The sequence below is a fragment of the Neodiprion pinetum genome, chromosome 7 (genome assembly GCF_021155775.2).
Source record: "Neodiprion pinetum isolate iyNeoPine1 chromosome 7, iyNeoPine1.2, whole genome shotgun sequence".
Classification (NCBI taxonomy): Eukaryota; Metazoa; Arthropoda; class Insecta; order Hymenoptera; family Diprionidae; genus Neodiprion; species Neodiprion pinetum.
The window spans coordinates 17468522-17486632 of NC_060238.1; the positions used below are offsets into that span (position 1 = coordinate 17468522).

The following is an 18111-nucleotide window of genomic DNA, read 5'->3' on the forward strand; positions in this document are numbered from 1 at the left end:
ACAAGCAAAAAAACACAGTCAACTGTCAGCTGTCAGCTTGGTTGCATTAGTTTGATTTTTTTCACCAGACGAGCCACAATAAAACGACAATCCCAATATTTAAGCTCATATAGCAGTCCTATCTTTACCGACCGAACAAACTCACTCATTTTCTTCCTATATCAAATGAACAAATGATCGGAAAGGGTTCAAACTTCGACGGTGCATGCACGGGGTAGTAGGAAAGAGACAACACTCAGCGATAAAATTTGTCCCCAGTTTTGAGGTAACGTAAGAAGAATTGTCTGAAAGCAATTTGAGCGTCTCTTCCGGAAAAAGCGAAATTCTGGCTTCAAAATGTGAAAAGAAAAGGGCGGCGATCGTAACCTATAAACCTCCATGCTATAAACATATTCCGTAAATTCGCAAAACACGCATTTGAAGTGAGTGAAAACCGAGTAATTGCGTTTCCAACCTCAACCGACATTAAATCCGAGAAAAAGGTGGCAAACGGCGAATCGTAAGATCATAGGGATGAGGGGGGAGAACGCTATACGTGCTTACACCGCAGGAGGCGCTTAAATCGCACCTTGACAATTCCTCTTACGTTGCCCCAAAAACTGAAGCAACTTTTGAGCCAAGTGCTGCTTGAGTGTCGTTTCATTCCTACTACTCCGTGAGTGCATGGCTCTTTCGCAGCGGAATTCAGGAAAGTTACTCATATCCCTAAAATCGGAAAAAACAAAATAGGGGCCGAAAAGTGCACAGTTGAGATACTTTGCACAATTGCGGAAATAATTAATAGTAAAATGAGCCACTGTGAGACTGTTTTGCAATGCAATATTGAGGTCGCTAGACGAAGACTAGGAATTCAAATAATTTCGTAAATAAAAGAGGCTCATGATCGTGATCGTAATCGTAAGCGTGAGAGCCACTTTTATTTACGAAACTATTGCAATTCCTAGTTTTCGTCTAGCAACCTCAATAAATTTCAAATTTTTATGGCACGTTCACTCAACTGTAAAATTCAAATGGGTAAGGGTGGCAGTGGGGGTGGGGGGTCCATTTGTGTCACGTGATTTTCAGAAGGATGAGTCGTATGAACGTCGCGGCGTGACACAGAAGTGAGGATGGGTCGAATATTCCAAAAATCAGCGTTACGTGTTTCATGAACGGCCCTAGACAATCTGATCGTATATGGAGGGATAGTCAATACAGGAGGGCCTAATTGACAGGAACATCGTTGGACACATCATATAGCTCTTTCCGTTCACCACGAATTGTGGTGAAATCGAATTTTACCCAATTTTCGTCCATACGTTGGGCGGCCTCACCAGGCTCCAAAAAAATGTAAGAAAAATATTTTTGTGCTCTCTAATGACGTAACAAATGTACCAAAAAAGGACGTATGTGTATTAAAAAGAGCACTAACAATAAGAGATCTCTCTCTTTCTATTCGCCACATATTTCCACTTAAGGCGGAGGCGCCCAAGTCTTGGCTAATCTATCTATAATATACGTATGACCACAATTCCCTCTGCTCAGCACTTACGGGTCCCGTAGTTACCATGGGAAAAGCGTGTTTGGATACCAGTGTTATTGGACACAAAAAATAATCGGAAGCTGTATTGGACACGAGATTTAATGGAAACAGACCGATTGGACACCGCGATTCATTGGGCACAGCCTGATCGGACACCAAGATTCATTCGACGTAATCAGTTTGTAAATGGGACTTCAGCATTACTTTTCTACGTCCGACAATTTCGATTTTAATCGAGCGTCTAAATATTTAATCTTTGAGGCCCGATGGGGCCGTGCTCGCAACATCGCTGATGTCCATTCGGACTGTGTCCAATAAATCTTGGTATCCAATCGGACTGTGTACAAGGAATCTCGGTGTCCAGTTGATTTGTATCCATTAAATCTCGTGTCAGATAGAGCTTTCGATTATTTTTGGTGTTCAAACGGATTTCACCTCTTACTTTCGTAGGAGATACGAACAAATCATATCTAACTTCAGTTGCCTATTGTAGACGCAGCGCTCGGTCGGATTATGGCAGTTCACTGAATGCGCACGGCATATAATATACTAAATAATACATAAGAGTATGAAACTGGTAAAGTAAATTTGTAAAATGACGCTTTTAAAAAAAAAAGTTTTCGCATAAGTATGAAAAATGAAACGATAATTGCGTTACGGGGTGGATGATAGTGATTACGACGAGCGGCTATCGATGACCGCATCCACACCCAGCCGCGATGTTATTACGGCCTATTTCGGGTTCATAGCCCGTCGACTACGCGCACGTACGAAGAATCAGAGAAAATGAGAGAACTTGCATTGAGGAGTTAAATTTTGAGAGTACAATTAATTTATGGTCAAAGATTTTGACAGTGATGATTTAGATGTTGGCCGCATCAAGGATGACTTGAAAGTGGCGTATATGGGTGGTAGGATGCGAATGACTGGCTAGTTGCAGTGCAGGAGTTGAGGAAGCATTCTGCTGATGCGGTATGCAAACTGAGGCAGTAAGGTGACGATAAGAAAAAGATGCAGGGTATAAGATGGCCATAATAGTGTCGGAAAAGAATCTAGAGTATGCAGGACGTAACAATTGTACAAATTGGAATCTGATCAGCGCAAGAAAAATCAGCCGGAAAAGGAATTCTCTCAATTGGGGATTCAAAAGAAGTCAGAAAAATTATTTTCAGGTTTTAATGTACATCCTTGATCGCCAAATACAAAGAGCTGTGGGTTAATAACAGACTCAGAAAGTTCAACGACCGATACAGAGTTGTCTCTGATGTAACAGTAAATTTGAGTGACAAGAGACGAGATTCGGGGTTCGAGTTTGACCGGACGGTGCGATATATCATTCTATTTACGGAAAAATCACCGATTAGTAATCTGGCACCTGAACGGCTTGACCCGTCTTACGTTTTTGCAAGTTGCCACTCAGGACCGAATTGACAGGCCAAGGATTTGAACCCGAGTCCTCCTGATGCGCAGCCACGAGTGCTAGCACCTGAGCTACTACGGTCGGTATGTCAATGTGGCACGTGGGTTCAATTTTTGATCACAGATTTGATATAAATGTTAAGTACAATGTCGATGCCAACATTATGTGCTACCAAATATTCAATTAGGGAAGGAAATTGATTTGTTTTCTGTTCATTCAGTCAAGATGTTACACTACAAAATAGACGATTATTTGACCGTTAAGGACCCCGCAGAAACCTTATAGAAACTGGTTCCCGGTCGAATTGACTGGATTTTCAGTATGTTCTAGCACATATCCTCCCAATCAAAAATTCTCCTTGAGACAAATTCCAAAAATCAGTAGTTTCCCAGAGACAGACTTCCTAAGGGGAGTATATGAACTTTGCGATATCTATGGATTACGCGATTTTTATGAATTTCAAAACTTCAAGGGGGACTTGAAATGAAACATATTACTAAAAAACTGCACAGTCGATTCGTAGACTCTGTACACTCGTGAAAAATAGGACAAGTCGATTATTGCAAGTGTCGGAGCGTCTCGTTCTGCACGCGAAATCTGACGTTGCACGTCCATCCAGTAAATCAGTGAGCTCATGGATAGAATCAATGCATTGATGGAGTCAATCACAGCTTCCTGTCTATCTTTGAGAATCAACCGTGCAGTTTTTCAATGACTTTTTTGATTTTAAGTCCGCTTAGAGCTTAATAATTCATGAAAATCATGAAATCTAGATATTATATCAAAACATTTGGACATCTTTCGTTCGAAGCTTGTACCTCGGAAACTACTGATTTTTGGGACTTATGTCCACAAGAACTATTGATCGGGAGGACATGTACTATAACGTACTGAAAATCCAGCCGATTCGACCGGGATCCAATTTTCATAAGAATTCTATGGGGTCCTTTGTAGAGGTAAGTCACGAAATCTGCTATCAAAATTCTGTTCCCGTTAGAGTCTGATTTGTGGAGGACTGAAGAAATCCTATTTTTGACTTTTACTGTAACTTTCCTTGTATTTTCTGATAACCGAACACTGCGAGGTAATTCACTATACAGCATATCCCAAAAGTCCCGCGTCGGGCGTCATAACTTGACAACCTCGAGTCGTAGAAAAAACGTTGGATACTGTGATTATCGGATTTTTCGCTGGCTATCCACTCGTAACCTTGAATTTGACCTTGAGAATAACTTTCAAGGTCACTTTAACTTCAAGCTAATTTTATTAAATGGGACCCTATCCTTTTAGCCTCAGAAATGATAAGAGCGAAAAATTCTACCACCGGATATCACATTGGGCACTTCAAATGTTGAGTGATAACTATCCCCCTTACAACCCACAGCACAATGAACCTAGTTGCAATAGTTACCAGCATCTGTCTGAAAAACAGGGAGCAAAAGCTGGTAGTAGACACGGATTACTTTCCACACGATAGGGATGTTCCAAGATCAGAAGTTAGAGCACTGATCGATTACTGCAGGAGAGACCCTGGCCATTCTTGGTTGGATGTGATGCTAATGTTCACCACGGGGTGTGGGGCAGTGTGGAAACCAACGAGAGGGATAGGGCTCATCTGGAGAATTTATCGACCAAAACAATAATTTTCCTCAAATGGAAACGAATCTACCTTTTACACTGTGAACAGTAATGAGGTATTAGAACTAACACTGGTCCCAGAACTTGGAAAGGAACATCAGGTGATAGACAGTGTCATGAGAACCTTCACTCTCTAATCATGCACAAATGCACTTTCAGTTAGTGGAAATGGTGCAGGAATGAGTGACCTGAGTGGTTCAAGTGTTTCGGTTTAAAATTTTCAAGTTGACCTTGAAATGACGTTCGTGTCTGGAAAAATCGATAACTTTTGGAAATGAAGTTGTATGAAAATCAAAAGAAACTTACAGAAAATTGGAATATTCTTTAAGATAATGAGGAATCAATCAAGATAATTTGAATCATTAGAAATCATTTGCAACCACTTGAAATCTCATGATAGCGGCAAAGACATCGTGTGACAGGCATTGGAAAACATAGAAATCATTGTAAGAGTTGACGTTGACCTTTAGATCAAGGCCACCTTTATTGCTGAATGTATCCCTCTGACCTCTGTAACTTTTACAAGTAACATTGTAGTCTGGCAAGCACATTTTTGGGAAATTCACGTCCTCGGTTTAAATCTAGCGTTCAATCTTGAGGTGACCTTCACACATCAAAATTTACAGTGCCCAACATAGCTGAACATGGAAATTTCTGCTTTTTTAATTTTCGAGGTTAAAACCATGGGGACCCACTTGAGCAAATGGGCCTGACTTTGAAATGACCTTGAAGATTATTTTCAAGATCAAATCCAAGGTCACAACCGAATAGTCAGGGAAAACTACTACATTAGTACCCAACGTTTTGCTACAACTCGAAGTTATCAAGTTATTCTGTTGTCCCTGAACCTTTATGACACCCTGTATATGTAAAGTATGTGTTAAATTTAATAACATTATAAAGCTTACCTGAGGTACCTGGGTGCTTTTACCGCAACCGGTTTCACCGACTAGAACCAATGTTTGATACTTTTCTAGTAAATATATTATGTGATGTCTGTTCTTGAATATTGGTAAACGTTGACGTTGCATATCTATAGCTAACGAACGATGAGCATTGTAAACGAATTGTGTCCCCGAATTCACATCTACGTCTGCTTTGTCCTCTTTCCAAGTACTCTCGCCTGAAAATTATATCAAATTGCAATGCTGTAGATCTTAATGTCACGACTGTAAGAAATAATTATTTGTAAGTACTTAGATTAAAACAGAATAAAAAAAAGTAAAAATTTTATTATGGAATGATTAGTTTTTTACAGGACCAAAATCAGTCTGACTCTAATCCTGATGCAAGCCCTCTTTCGGCATTTAATGGTAACTGTATCAGTCCCGTTTAAATGAATGGTTTCACTATGTCCAGAATAGGTACGTGTTAAGTGGCAGTACGGTCAGTGTTGATATTTTGGTGTAGTTTCAGCACGAGGTCACTTTTTAGTGGTATTTTCATTAACAAACATCAAATCTATACTGAAAAGCCCATTATAAAATGATTGTTGAATGATCATTCACGTCAGTATCTATTAACCCTCACTCACTACACTGGCAAATATATGTATAGCTTAAGACATTACGAGCTCATAAAAAACCACTTTTGTAAAGAGATTTTTTCTTTGCTTTTTGTCGATAATTTCAGAAATTACCGAGCCGATTTGTATGAAATTTTAACACAAGGTTTAATACTTTTGAAGACTGCCCATTTGGTGGCTCATAGGTAAAAAGTCAGGTAAGACTAGACAATCTACAGACACTTCCTAATTTTCACCAGAGGAATGGCGATTATTATTAATTTTGAACTGTCAAGATAAGTCCTTCAACTGCCAATTAGTTTAACGATTTCGTTTATTCATCAACCGTTTTTCTACATCCACTGTCTTAAACATGTTTAAATAAAGATGAAGTTCAAAAAAAATTCCTAGAGACCAGATGTTTTACGATCATGTCAAATAACAAATCATATAACAAATCACGGTGATTACATTTATGATTAACGTGGTGTTACTTTCATCTCAATTATCACGAATAAGCAACCAATTCGACACAAAAGTATTTGCAAAAGAAGACATATCATTAAATTTTAATAATAAATGTGTAGATTAATTTTAGGCCACCCAAATGATAAACGATGAAAGACTTGAAATCAGTTAGTAATGCGCTTTTAGTTAATTTTATGTGTCAACAATAGCAGCTAAAGTACTTGCAACACTACAAGTATCTCTCTACCTAATAAAAAAGTTTTGAACAAATGAACAGGTAAAAAAGATTATAATAAGAATAGTATAAAGAAGATTATAATAACAATAGTATAAAAAAGATTATAATAACAATAGTATACGCATGAAGTTGGCAGTGGGGTGAGATGCCCAAAACAAAACAAAAAGCATCTAGCAAACAAAACTTCTTTTGAGAGCTGTCATCGGCTGTTTATGACAGTCTTTGACATATATTTTTATAGGTATCTGTTTCTGACACGCAAGAAATAAACATGCAAACGAAAATTATCAAGATGATTCCCGACGGGAATTGTCTTTTTCGCGCGCTGGCGTATTGTGTATACGGCACTCAAAATCGTCACGCAGAGGTGAGACTGAGTATCGTTTCAAATGTATCATACTGGCAAACATGTCAGCAGAAGTAATGAAACAGAACTCGAGAAGAGTTATATCAGAGAAGAAATAGGTTTTGTCGGATCCTGTAAATCCTTGATCCGGTTAACCGCTAAGTAAGGGCCTTCCTAATTTCTTTGTAGTTTCAGACACCGTCCTTTCTGTCTTCGAGGTTGAAAGAGCCGGACAGAATCTCCGGGATTAAATTTTATATCCCTGGCTCGAATATCATGACGAGTTTTTAATTTGTCTGAAGCCATAGAAATTCTACTTATAGCAAAGCTATGAATTTCTTGTACTATGGGGAAAATAATAACTATAGCAAAATAAGTCGCCAAATGCAATTGGGGATGCATGGCATCGGGGGTTTTGTACATGTGAGTGGATTCGTTTACGAAAACAATCTGAGCAGACCTGCATAGGGTGCCAAGAGCAATGTCGGGTTGATCGGAAACAACCGATCAACAGTTGCGGACCTGTCATCAAATCAGTACAAATAAATTCACCTGTCTAACAGACACTGTATAAGGAAATAGTGAGGCGCGTAGCACCGAGGTGGGGTTGGCGCGCGAAGCGCGCAGAGGCGAAACCCCTAGTTATACTATATTTTAATTGTAATTAACATGAAAATATTATCGTTCGTTCACGTAATGTCTGGGATCATAACCTCAAAAATACCAGTAGCTATTTAATACGTAACGCGCCTACCTGGGCTTAAAAATTTTGGTTTCATATTCATTTTTTTTAGTAGCTGATATGGCGCTAATATTACAAGTCTTTTACTGCGGTGACACACTATGGTTTGGGTTTGACACTTTATGTTGTACGAATTGAAAGATATTGATGGGATAAACAATTCATACACAACACCGGTCGCCAGAATGCAACCGCGAACTATGGTGATCTTAGACCACACACTCCTAGAGCACGAATCGCTAATGCTTGAAGCCTTCTTTAACCACAACCTTCTACACAGGGTCTGGGAAGATGGCGCTAGTGAGGGGGGGTATATTCCTCTCTGCTGCACACCGTGCACACCCCGGCCGCCTCATTAAAATACTTATTAGCCCCTCATTAACAACTGAATGAGTTGATTCTTTTTTTAATCGTTTGTAGGTGTTTTAAGTGATTCCCTGTCGTTTGTAAGTCAATAGTTCAGTTGTGATTGATAAAACAAATTTGGTTAGGGAATTCGCGTGGTGTTAGTCCCTCACAGTTGCAATTTGCGATCGAATTCAGTTCTGCTTGTACGGAACAATTTGCCGGTCGTTTGTAGGTGATTGTAAGGGATTTCACGTCGTTTGTGAATCAATAGTTCAGTCATTGTTGATAAAACAAACTCGTCTAGGGAGTTCACGAGACGTTACTCCCTGACAACACCTGCAATTCGTAATTGAAATGAGTTCTGCTTGTGCGGAATCGTTTATAGATGGATCGTAGGTGTTTATAAGCACTTCTCCAACCTTTAATAATCTCCCAATTATCTGCAAAACTTGTAACAAAAAATGGTTTATATTTTGTTTAATGAAATAAATTAAGTACATTATTGCAAATGACAAACAGAGATTTAGGACCACTAGAGGGTAATCAATTAAACTATTACAAATGACAAAGAGATTTAAGACAACTTGGTACTGCGTTACGATTTAGGGAAGGTGAGTCGAGGAGTGGGCCACCTTGGGTAACGCGAGGGTGACTCTTAGGACACACCACCGATTCGCCGGGCCGTTCCGTTAAGAAATCCTGAGTCTCACGTTGCCTTTATGCGTGATGGAAGGTCCTTTCCAGTGGCCGGTTCGATCGATGGGGTGCGCCACTCATTTATCTCCAGGCTGAGATCCCGTTGGTCTCACACTCCTCAATTTCGACTGACTCGAAGGTGTCGATAGATTACAAATTACGGCTCGGTTTCGTCGGTGGTGGGCCGTTATTCTGCAGAGTAGCCATCGCGTTACTTTTTCAGTGTTAATGCACTCCCTGACTCATATAGTTGTATACGGGGCAGCGACCCTCGCAGGAATGCGCTGGGCAAGCAGCTTGACGTTAACGCGTGTCGCGTGTGTCAAAGGTGCCGTTCGTAACAACCCCAAATGAACAAATCCCAGATAGACCACATAAAAACTCGAATGCATAAAAAATTACGTTGGTCGACATAAAAATGTTGTTTTTATAAGTTTATATTTGAATAAATAAATTTTGATTTTATACATTGAATAATAACCAAAATCTTCATTTATTACTTATAAAGTTTGCTTTTATCTTTTTTATGTTAATAAATATGTCCTAAAGTTTTTGGTTGTCATAATGTTAAATGAGAACCAGTTGTAGAGTCCATGGATGTATTGATGCCTCTGTTGCATATGAAAATTGTGAAGCTTTACAATATTTGCAGAATTTTTCCCGAAATTATACGAAGCCAAAGTGAAGGTGGGTATTATCGTCGGAACACAAATAAAGAACGTAATGGCCAGTGACGAATTTACACAGTTACTCAATACTCGCGTTAAACAAGCCTGGAACAGCCTTATAGCAGTAGTTCATGGTTTTCTCAGGAAGAACAGAGCTGAAAATTATAAAAAATTGATTGAAATTATTTGAAGGCTTTAAAATCATGGACTGTAGAATGTCCCTTAAAGTGCATACGTTACATATTCACTTGGGCCAATTCAAGCTTTATATGGGTACCTGTTCAGAAGAACAAGGAGAAAGTTTACACCAAGATGTGATGGACTTCCAACGATGTTATCTGGTACAGTTCAATAAAAGCATGATCGGAAATTACGTTTGGGGTTTGATACGGGAAAGCCCATACAAACATAGAAGAAGTAAGAAAAATGTTCATTTTTGAACATTGATTACCATTTACCATTTACCATTTCTTTTACATTTATGGTTTATTATTAATTACTATTTTTGAATAAAATTCATCTCAATGCGAAACTGAAGCTTGTTCAATTGTTATTTACAATTAATGTTTGAGAAAATAGACCATTTTTCTTACAATACGAAATTTTGTTCTGGTTATTACAAAAGCAAACTTTATATAATAAAACCTTCTTTTTTTTTTCTTTCATTAGTTACATAGAAGAAATCAAAATTTAACATCTGGAACCCAGACTCAAAATTCGTGTGAACCGGTGTTATTGTGAATCTCACATTCATGTTTTGTAATTTTACATCAACGTTTCCATAACCACTTCAGTAAAAAGTTGAACAGTAGGAAAACCTATACTGTAGCTATCGCCTACAACATGGATTGTAAACCATTTTTCAGGTTCCCTCATCCTTCAACTCATTACTTTAGTCGTAATTCTTTGACAAAATGATATTATCGGAAGTCTCAAACACATATAAGTAGGTAGAAACGTTAATGTTACATGATGAACATATTACAACATTAGCTTGTAATATGTATATTTATTATCACCGCAGATTCTGAGTTAAATGTCACTACGGACACATTTTCGGAGCTTTTTGCTGTTGCAGCGTGGCGCCGCAGCACTTTGCCAGATAGTAATATCCTGGAGATCCTGGAAGTAATGTATCGTCATGTTGAAATTTTGACGAAAAACTGTACAAAGTAGCTTTCCTGTGCGGGAGCAAAAGACAATGAGAATCCTAATTTCTGTCTGGCAACGCTGGTCGGTATCTGCAGAATTCGGTTGTACCTTCGTATACGTCGTGCTTACACAACGATAAGTTTCCTTTCTACAATACTTTCCGACTTCTATACTCGCCCCTGCAGAAAACTGTGAGAAATACGAGAAATGTCAAAATAGGTTATAAATATATCTCGGAAATTTTTAAATATGAGTTTGGTCGCTTACGATAACAGTAGCGATGAGGATGCTGACGATGACGAAATATCCATTAAATCTGTTGAAAGTAATGCTGAAAAGTTAGTTAAAAATTCTAGAACGGTTATGAACCTACCAGCTCCAAACGACGTCACTGGCATAACAAATTCTCCACTGGATGATGACAATGATAAGAATTGTGAATTGAAAGTGTCAGAGATCCCTAGATTAACAAAAACCGAAAAGCTAACGCTTTTCAAAAATTTACCAAAACCCAAACAAATTGAAATTGGTTCCACTGACGAAGTGGAGGAGAATGTAACATCTTCGTTGAACAAAACAAACATATCCCAGGAAAAGTTGGTGAAAAAAATTCGTGCACCAGTTAAAATATCTCTACCCTCGCTGTCTGAGGTAATGTAATTTTTTTTTCCAGCTTGTTCACTTTGTTCGCAGTTTTAAATCAATTTGGGCAATTAGTTGATCCCTTATTCACGTCTATGTGAGGGTTGATCTTTTATTCTATGTATGCAGTTTTCTTTTCAACGATGTTGCATTATTATTTTACAATTCATGTGCTGTGTTTACTCCAGATTTGCCGATTATTCTTCATGATCATGTATTCATTCTTATTTACTCTTTTGTTTCTTTCTTGGCCAGTTCAAAGATGTTGAAGAAGAAAAAGAGGAGAAGAAGAGGCACAGAATAAAACCTTCAGAGGTAACTGGATGGAAACATATTATGAAATTATTTAAAAAATTTGTATTTGCACAGTTATTGGCACCTGTTGCTTTTCCCATGCAATCTGAATTACCATAAAAAATTCAAGAGACACGATCTTCAATCAAATTGTTAAATATTGTCGAGTTATTGTAGTACAAACATATGAAATGAATGATTGAGCAAGACACATCAAATCTATACGGATATCTTACTCGTATAGGATATGATGTCTCTATGCTATGTTGTTTATGTGAGTCTTGCCATATAAATGTTGTCTATAAAATACAACGATAATCTGCTTGGTTAGTTTGATCACTGTATACACATTAAAAATGCACCTTCATAACTTTTTCCCAGTTATTTAACAAAATTCTTCAAACTCAATTTTTTCTAGAAAGCCACTTCTCACAATTATTGATTTTTCAACTAGGGATCTATCAGTGCAAGGAGAAGCAATAATTCCAGGCACTCTGCACTTGGGTCATCTCAACTACCCCGTAAATTCATGAAGTTGATGAATAATATCAAGTGTCTATTTGCACAATTTCTTACATCTAATGAATTAGAAACACTGTACCAAGAATCTGTCTTGATACAGGCTGCTTCCAACCACACTGCCACTGCATGCACAAATTTGACCTGATACGTACGTTGCAGACAAATGCTCTCAGGCAAGAATTGTGCATGTGTTGGTGCAGGAGATGACCACGCAGCTTGGAAGAACCCGTTTCATGAAAGATTCACCGTATGGACCCAAACTTCTAATCAATTCAGTTTGAATAGATTTGAGTCTTCACTAATATTGAATACCGATGATAAAGTTTTGAGCAGTGAACCTTAAATTGCTATTTGAGGGTATATAATCGTAAAATTACAGCTTAATGTTGTAATAAACTATCCATTGTTGCTTTCTTTCGATAAAGCTTGATTGATCGAAACTTCAAGTACACAACTCTATACTATTTCAGAATGAGAATAAAACCAATTCTCAATGATTGGCGAGATGCCTCATAATAATCATATAAACTTGAAAAATTCGTAATTTAAACACTTTGTTATACTACATTTATAATGTTACTGGTTTAAACTCTAAATGCAGACATTTAATGGGTTTACAGAAAGGAACAGGACTCTTTGCCATTCTGCCTCCGCCAAAAGGATCAAAAACGAAAGCCACTATTAGAAGTTTGATCCCTGATGCCGTTAAAAAAGTATCAAAGCCCTGGCCGGTGTTACGGTCAGAAAGAGTTGAACAAGTGTCAACTACGATTTCAAGTGGAGAAACTAAGCCTAATCTTACTTCTATAACTCATGACTCAGATTCTGATGAAGAAGATATTGGTACGAGAAATGTCAAAGACAAAATTCAAAAGAATACAGTGGACTTTTTTTCATTAGCGGATAGCGGAAAAATACATCCATGCATTGATGACTCTGAAAAGCAACTTTCAGATCTTTTAAAAGAACCGCAAGAAGTTTCTCTTGAGTCGTGCACAAGTAATACAATCTTTGAAACTCTCACTCATACCCTCGCAGTGAAAGGACATAACTTGCACAATGAAATACCGAAAATGGGAAATACCGTTCCTCCTTTGATAGAATGTAAAGATGAAGGCACAAAAGTGGTTGAATTTACAGATAAAGTTTTAACAAGTAACGTAATTAATCTTCCTAAGGAAGAGATAATAATGAAAAACAAAACAGAGGTTGGTCCCAAGTTACCGGTACCAGAGCAAGAATATAACGTTGATTCGCAGGGCAATGTAGCATTCGATGATAAGGCTATTCAATATTTGTGTGGAAGAAGAGGTATGAAACGAAAAAATAAAGACTTTGATGAAGCAAACATCATTGAGATAAACGGGGAAGATATTAAGCCGGATGAGAGGGAATGGCTCGTCAAAGCTTTGACCGAAGAACCAGCTGAGAGACCAGTTTCTATGGAAGGAGCAGGCCCAAGCACACAATCGAAGAAAAAACATCAAATTACCTACCTCGCTCATCAAGCTAAGGCTATGGAAGTTGAATTGAAAAATCAGTGGGCCCAGAATAGGGTTACGAGAAAACAAACTCAATCGAAGTACGGATTTTAGACTGTGTTGTTTGGTTTTTTTTTCCATGATCTACAGAAAGTGTGTGATCAAACGTTTGATAATTGAATCAAAAGATTGCTCTCAATTCTTATCAGCTTTGGTAGGGATGTCTACATTGGTTGGTAAGGCATAAAATGATAAAATGACCAGGCTTTTAATCATGTTTTTAGTTATTAATCTAGAGTCGGCCAACATATACAGACTTTGAATAAATCACCATTAAAATGAGTTTCTAATTGCTGTAACCATTACGTGACTTTTATTTATAAAGCCCTTTCCGTATTGCAAACTGAGTTCTATTTTTAACATAGGTGAATCACGATGGTCTGTCCTCAAAGATGGTTATATGGCTTTACTTCATACTAAAATTTTCGAAATCACAAACAAATAAATGTTATAAAAATGTCGACCAATAATTGATAATTAAACCCAGTTTACCAATCTACTTCTGGTACATACAGTTCTATAGTTCATACTATTGTCCTATTTTGCATACCTATCAATATTTGTATATTCAAGAAAAGTAAATTAGACAAAATGTAAAAAATATATACAAACGTTAAACTCTGTAAATTATAGATAGCTAGATGTAAATGTGAAGACTTGTTTAAAAACCTGGGGTTTGTTACAAATTAAGACAATAGAAAACATACTTAATAGTTCGAAGGCTACTGATACCATAATTATCTCATCTTTTCTGATGTAAAAAATTTGGTTTAAAAAAATAGGTTCTGTACAGAGTTACTAAGTATTTCTTCAATCATTTTTCATCCTTTTATAAAAATTGAACTCAAAATAAATGAGCTAAAATCACATGGTTGCAATAATGCAAACACAAATTAAATTAAAATATTTCTTTGATGATTCCATAGTAATGGTACTGTATAGAAGAAATAGTATAAGTAAAAATGATAAAGTTGAAGCAATTGATTTGAAAGAATGGAAAATACGGTCAGGACATTATACATGTATAAAATCTTTAATAAATTGTTCACAATTACTTACGAGATTTTTTTTCATAAGCTCTGGATTATTTTTGCTTTTAATGGCAACAAACAATATGATTGCAATCACTATTACATCCTTTCATTTATAAATCGGAGCCAGTGAGACAGAAAACGAGTAGCCAATTTTTCATTAGAAGGAACGAATCGAAGAAAAAATGTAGTATTTTGACACAAAAGATGATAATTATTATATATTACTCAAAGATGCTGAAAGAAACTGTTCTGATATTTGTTTATACTCCATCTCTTTACTGTTAAGGAGAGCCCGGGCCTGTAATAAGTTCGGAGGTAAATCACTGTATGGTGCTAAAGTCTGCTCAAGTTCTACCAAGCGATCATTCAATGTAATGAACCTTCTGTATTTGTCCAATAATTTTTTTGGTTCAAATTTCTTCATATCTAAATTGTCATGACCAGTTTCCATTTTACAAGCCAACTCATTATACTCGTCCAACTTAGTTGTTTGTGATTTGCAACTGATATCATCATTCTTGATTTCATCTTTCATTTCTGCAATTGAATTTACTATACAGCTGACATTGCCTTTTAAATCACACAGCTCCTTCTGAAGAATAGAGTGTTTGTCTAATAACTGCCTATATTTAGTTCGTGATTCTCGCTCTAACAACTGCCGTTTTTTATCATGAATGGTTTTACGTTCCATAGATATCAACAATGAGGTTTCATCGACATCAGATAATCCATATTCTTTTAGTATCATTGAAACATCTTTCAGACTCTCTTTAACATACTCAGGAAAAGTTTCAGGCCGTATCTCAATCTCTTTTAGTAGCTCCAATATCTCATTACCAAGCACCGTGTCCTCAGCTTCCGTTTCATCAATTGCTTTCCTAAGTTGAGATAGATTTAGATGTTCATTTTCTTGATCCGTAGTCTTTTCCAATGTTGTATTTTTAGCTGACATATAATTGGTATCCATATCCTTGTGTCCGGACACTTTCAAAACCTGTACCAACGTATTCATCAGGCTAAAATACTAAAGAATCTAAAGCAAAAAATTTGGCATTTGAAATACTATTTTCTATTTCTACTCATATCAAATTTCGAATATTAAACTTAAGCATAGTTCATATACCGATCAGGCAAAATGATTTGTAACAGTATCCCCTTTTTTTCTCAACGATTGTCATCAGCAAGTAAAGTAATCCAGCTTTTTTGATTTTAATCAGTAATCATGGCTGTGACACATCAAAAGAATACATTGGGATAGCAGATTAAAATGGATAAAATATAGTTGCCGGTTAAATGAAAGCTCATTTACACTTTGAAAGAAAGAAATAGGAATATGAAAAGCAGCTTCGCAAAAATTTCACAAGAAAAAGTACCTGTATATAGTTGACTGAAAAATAATTATTTCCGATCCCTTTTCCTATTCCTATTCATATTAGGTTTTAGTGTATAAAGAGGACTTGACGGGTTAAATGGGTGACAATGATTTTTTTTACCTAGTTCTAATTTTCTATTATTAAACAGTGTACTAACAGGCAGGAAGAACCGATCTTTTTCTCCTTTTTCTCCTTTTCTCCTTATGGCTATTTGCAATTATTTGGGAGGACCGTTGACTGTCATGTTTTAAATGTCATGAGTCTACTTGAACCAGTCGAGCCAACTCCACGATCCGAAAGACATAACAGCTGTGAACAGTGATGCCAGAGTGAACTATCGTTTAAAGTGTTTAGTAAAGTCCAGCCCCCTGACACTCACCACTACTCGTATACTAAAAAATTGTACGCGTTTTGTCCCTGTTCTTTAGGTCCTCTACGTGGCGCTAGTAGATTTCTGACACGCTCGCTGCCCTCGCTGACCGCGCGCTAGCTCGTCAGACAACTACTAGCGCCACTAGTGGTGGAGATTGGCGGCAGAATCGAGGGACATTTTGCGAACCACTTTTAACAGCGTGCGTCAGGGGGCTGGTCCACAGACATGATATGCTCTAAGTTTGTACTACATAGCAGAGCTACAACGTTACATACCTATAGGGTCAGGAACAGTGTGGCAGACGCCATATTCAGGATAAATTAACCGCGAAATTAAAAATTGAGAAATATCACTTTTGGTGGGTTCACATGATGCGGAATTCATACCTTACATTACTAATAGCATATAGCTGTTTCGATGAAAAATAAATATTATACAATCAAATCAAAGTAATAATAAAAACGTACAATAATTTTGAAACATATATCTACTGACACATTCAATAATCGCCCTATAGGCTCTACGTTCCGGCGAAATTAATTCCACACCATACGATACCATCTTTATGCCAATGTTTCTTATCGAAATTTTTTAAAATAAATCGAGAACCTTATATTTATGCATTTACGTATAAAATTGTATTAAATACATAGTAAATATTGAATAACAGGTATACATATTGTGAATTTTAGTGCAAAATTTCGAGAGACTATGTACAGTAAACTGTCGATAAATAAATAAAAATCAAGTTGTGTACTCGATACATATACGTAAAAGTAGATCAAAAATTAGTAACATATGAATGTAAAAATATCAGGAAACAATAAAAATTTGCGTAGATTGTAGAAAAATGTATAGAAATAAAGTTGTGTAAAATTATGCTCAAAAAGGTTAAGTATTTTTTAATCAAATATAAAAAATATTGTAAAATAGTCGACACAGTGACATTGAATAAATTTTGATCAGAAATAAATTAATTTAAAAAGCTATAATAAAAAAAATAAATGAACAAGTTTTCTTTTGCGAGTTTCCGAGTGAGTTTCAAGTTTCACAACCTGAACCGTTCTCGCTCGTTCGCTTGTAATGAGGAGTCCGCGACTTACATTAGACTATGACCGGTTAATTGTGGGCTTGAAGACGAACTGAAAAATGTACAGTAAAACCTCGTTTATGTGACCTTCGATCAACCGAATCTCCGTGTTACCCAAGGCAACGGACTTATCCGAGTACTCGGATAATACGGAAAAACTTGAATAAGATGAATGAAGCCGCTATGTATATCTATGGTGATCGCGCGAAGTATTTTGCGACTGTTATTTCGTTGCTTATGTGTAGTAACAATGCTTTGTACCCCAAGGATTAATCTACGTTCGTTAGAGTTTTACTTTTACATACTTTTGTGATTAAATTTTATTTTACCATTTCAAATATATGTAAAATGACTAAAATTTTCGTATTTTTTATTTCTTCCGTATTATCCGAGTTTTCGCTTATCCGAGATACACCCTCCCACATTACCACGGACAACAGAGGTTTTGATGGAATAAAAAAAATTAATTTCTTAATACATTCAAAATAACATTCAAACCT

General features: G+C 36.8%; 3 protein-coding genes across 5 annotated transcripts in view; 1 reads left to right on the forward strand and 2 right to left on the reverse strand.

The window, feature by feature from the left end:
• Window positions 1-8058, reverse strand: part of LOC124223568 (probable ATP-dependent RNA helicase DHX35) — a 44199-nt gene extending 36141 nt beyond the window's left edge. Inside the window, exons 1-2 of the mRNA XM_046635694.2 lie at window positions 7891-8058; window positions 5489-5703 (exon numbers count right to left, since the gene is read on the reverse strand). Of these exons, the coding sequence (XP_046491650.2) occupies window positions 5489-5703; window positions 7891-7921 (246 nt within the window). The 5' untranslated portion in view covers window positions 7922-8058. The remainder of the gene's footprint in view (window positions 1-5488; window positions 5704-7890) is intronic.
• A 2835-nt stretch (window positions 8059-10893) lies between these two features.
• On the forward strand, window positions 10894-14040 carry LOC124223987 (proline-rich protein PRCC). The gene is made up of 3 exons (XM_046636452.2): window positions 10894-11393; window positions 11640-11699; window positions 12821-14040. Exons 1-3 carry the CDS (start codon window positions 10992-10994, stop codon window positions 13793-13795), a joined length of 1437 nt encoding a protein of 478 aa, XP_046492408.1. The 5' UTR covers window positions 10894-10991; the 3' UTR covers window positions 13796-14040.
• LOC124223988 (uncharacterized) lies at window positions 13104-16905 on the reverse strand. Of its 3 annotated transcripts, none has more exons than XM_046636453.2 (2): window positions 16306-16905; window positions 13104-15808 (listed from the first exon to the last, which is right to left on the reverse strand). In XM_046636453.2, the coding sequence occupies exon 2, from the start codon at window positions 15785-15787 to the stop codon at window positions 14990-14992; it is 798 nt and encodes a 265-aa protein (XP_046492409.1). In that variant the 5' UTR covers window positions 15788-15808; window positions 16306-16905; the 3' UTR covers window positions 13104-14989. The 3 variants fall into 3 exon arrangements, with proteins under 3 accessions (XP_046492409.1, XP_046492412.1, XP_046492410.1); XM_046636456.2 differs by having other exon boundaries at window positions 13104-15769; window positions 16269-16903; XM_046636454.2 differs by having other exon boundaries at window positions 13104-15769; window positions 16306-16870.
• Between the last annotated feature and the right edge of the window lie 1206 nt (window positions 16906-18111).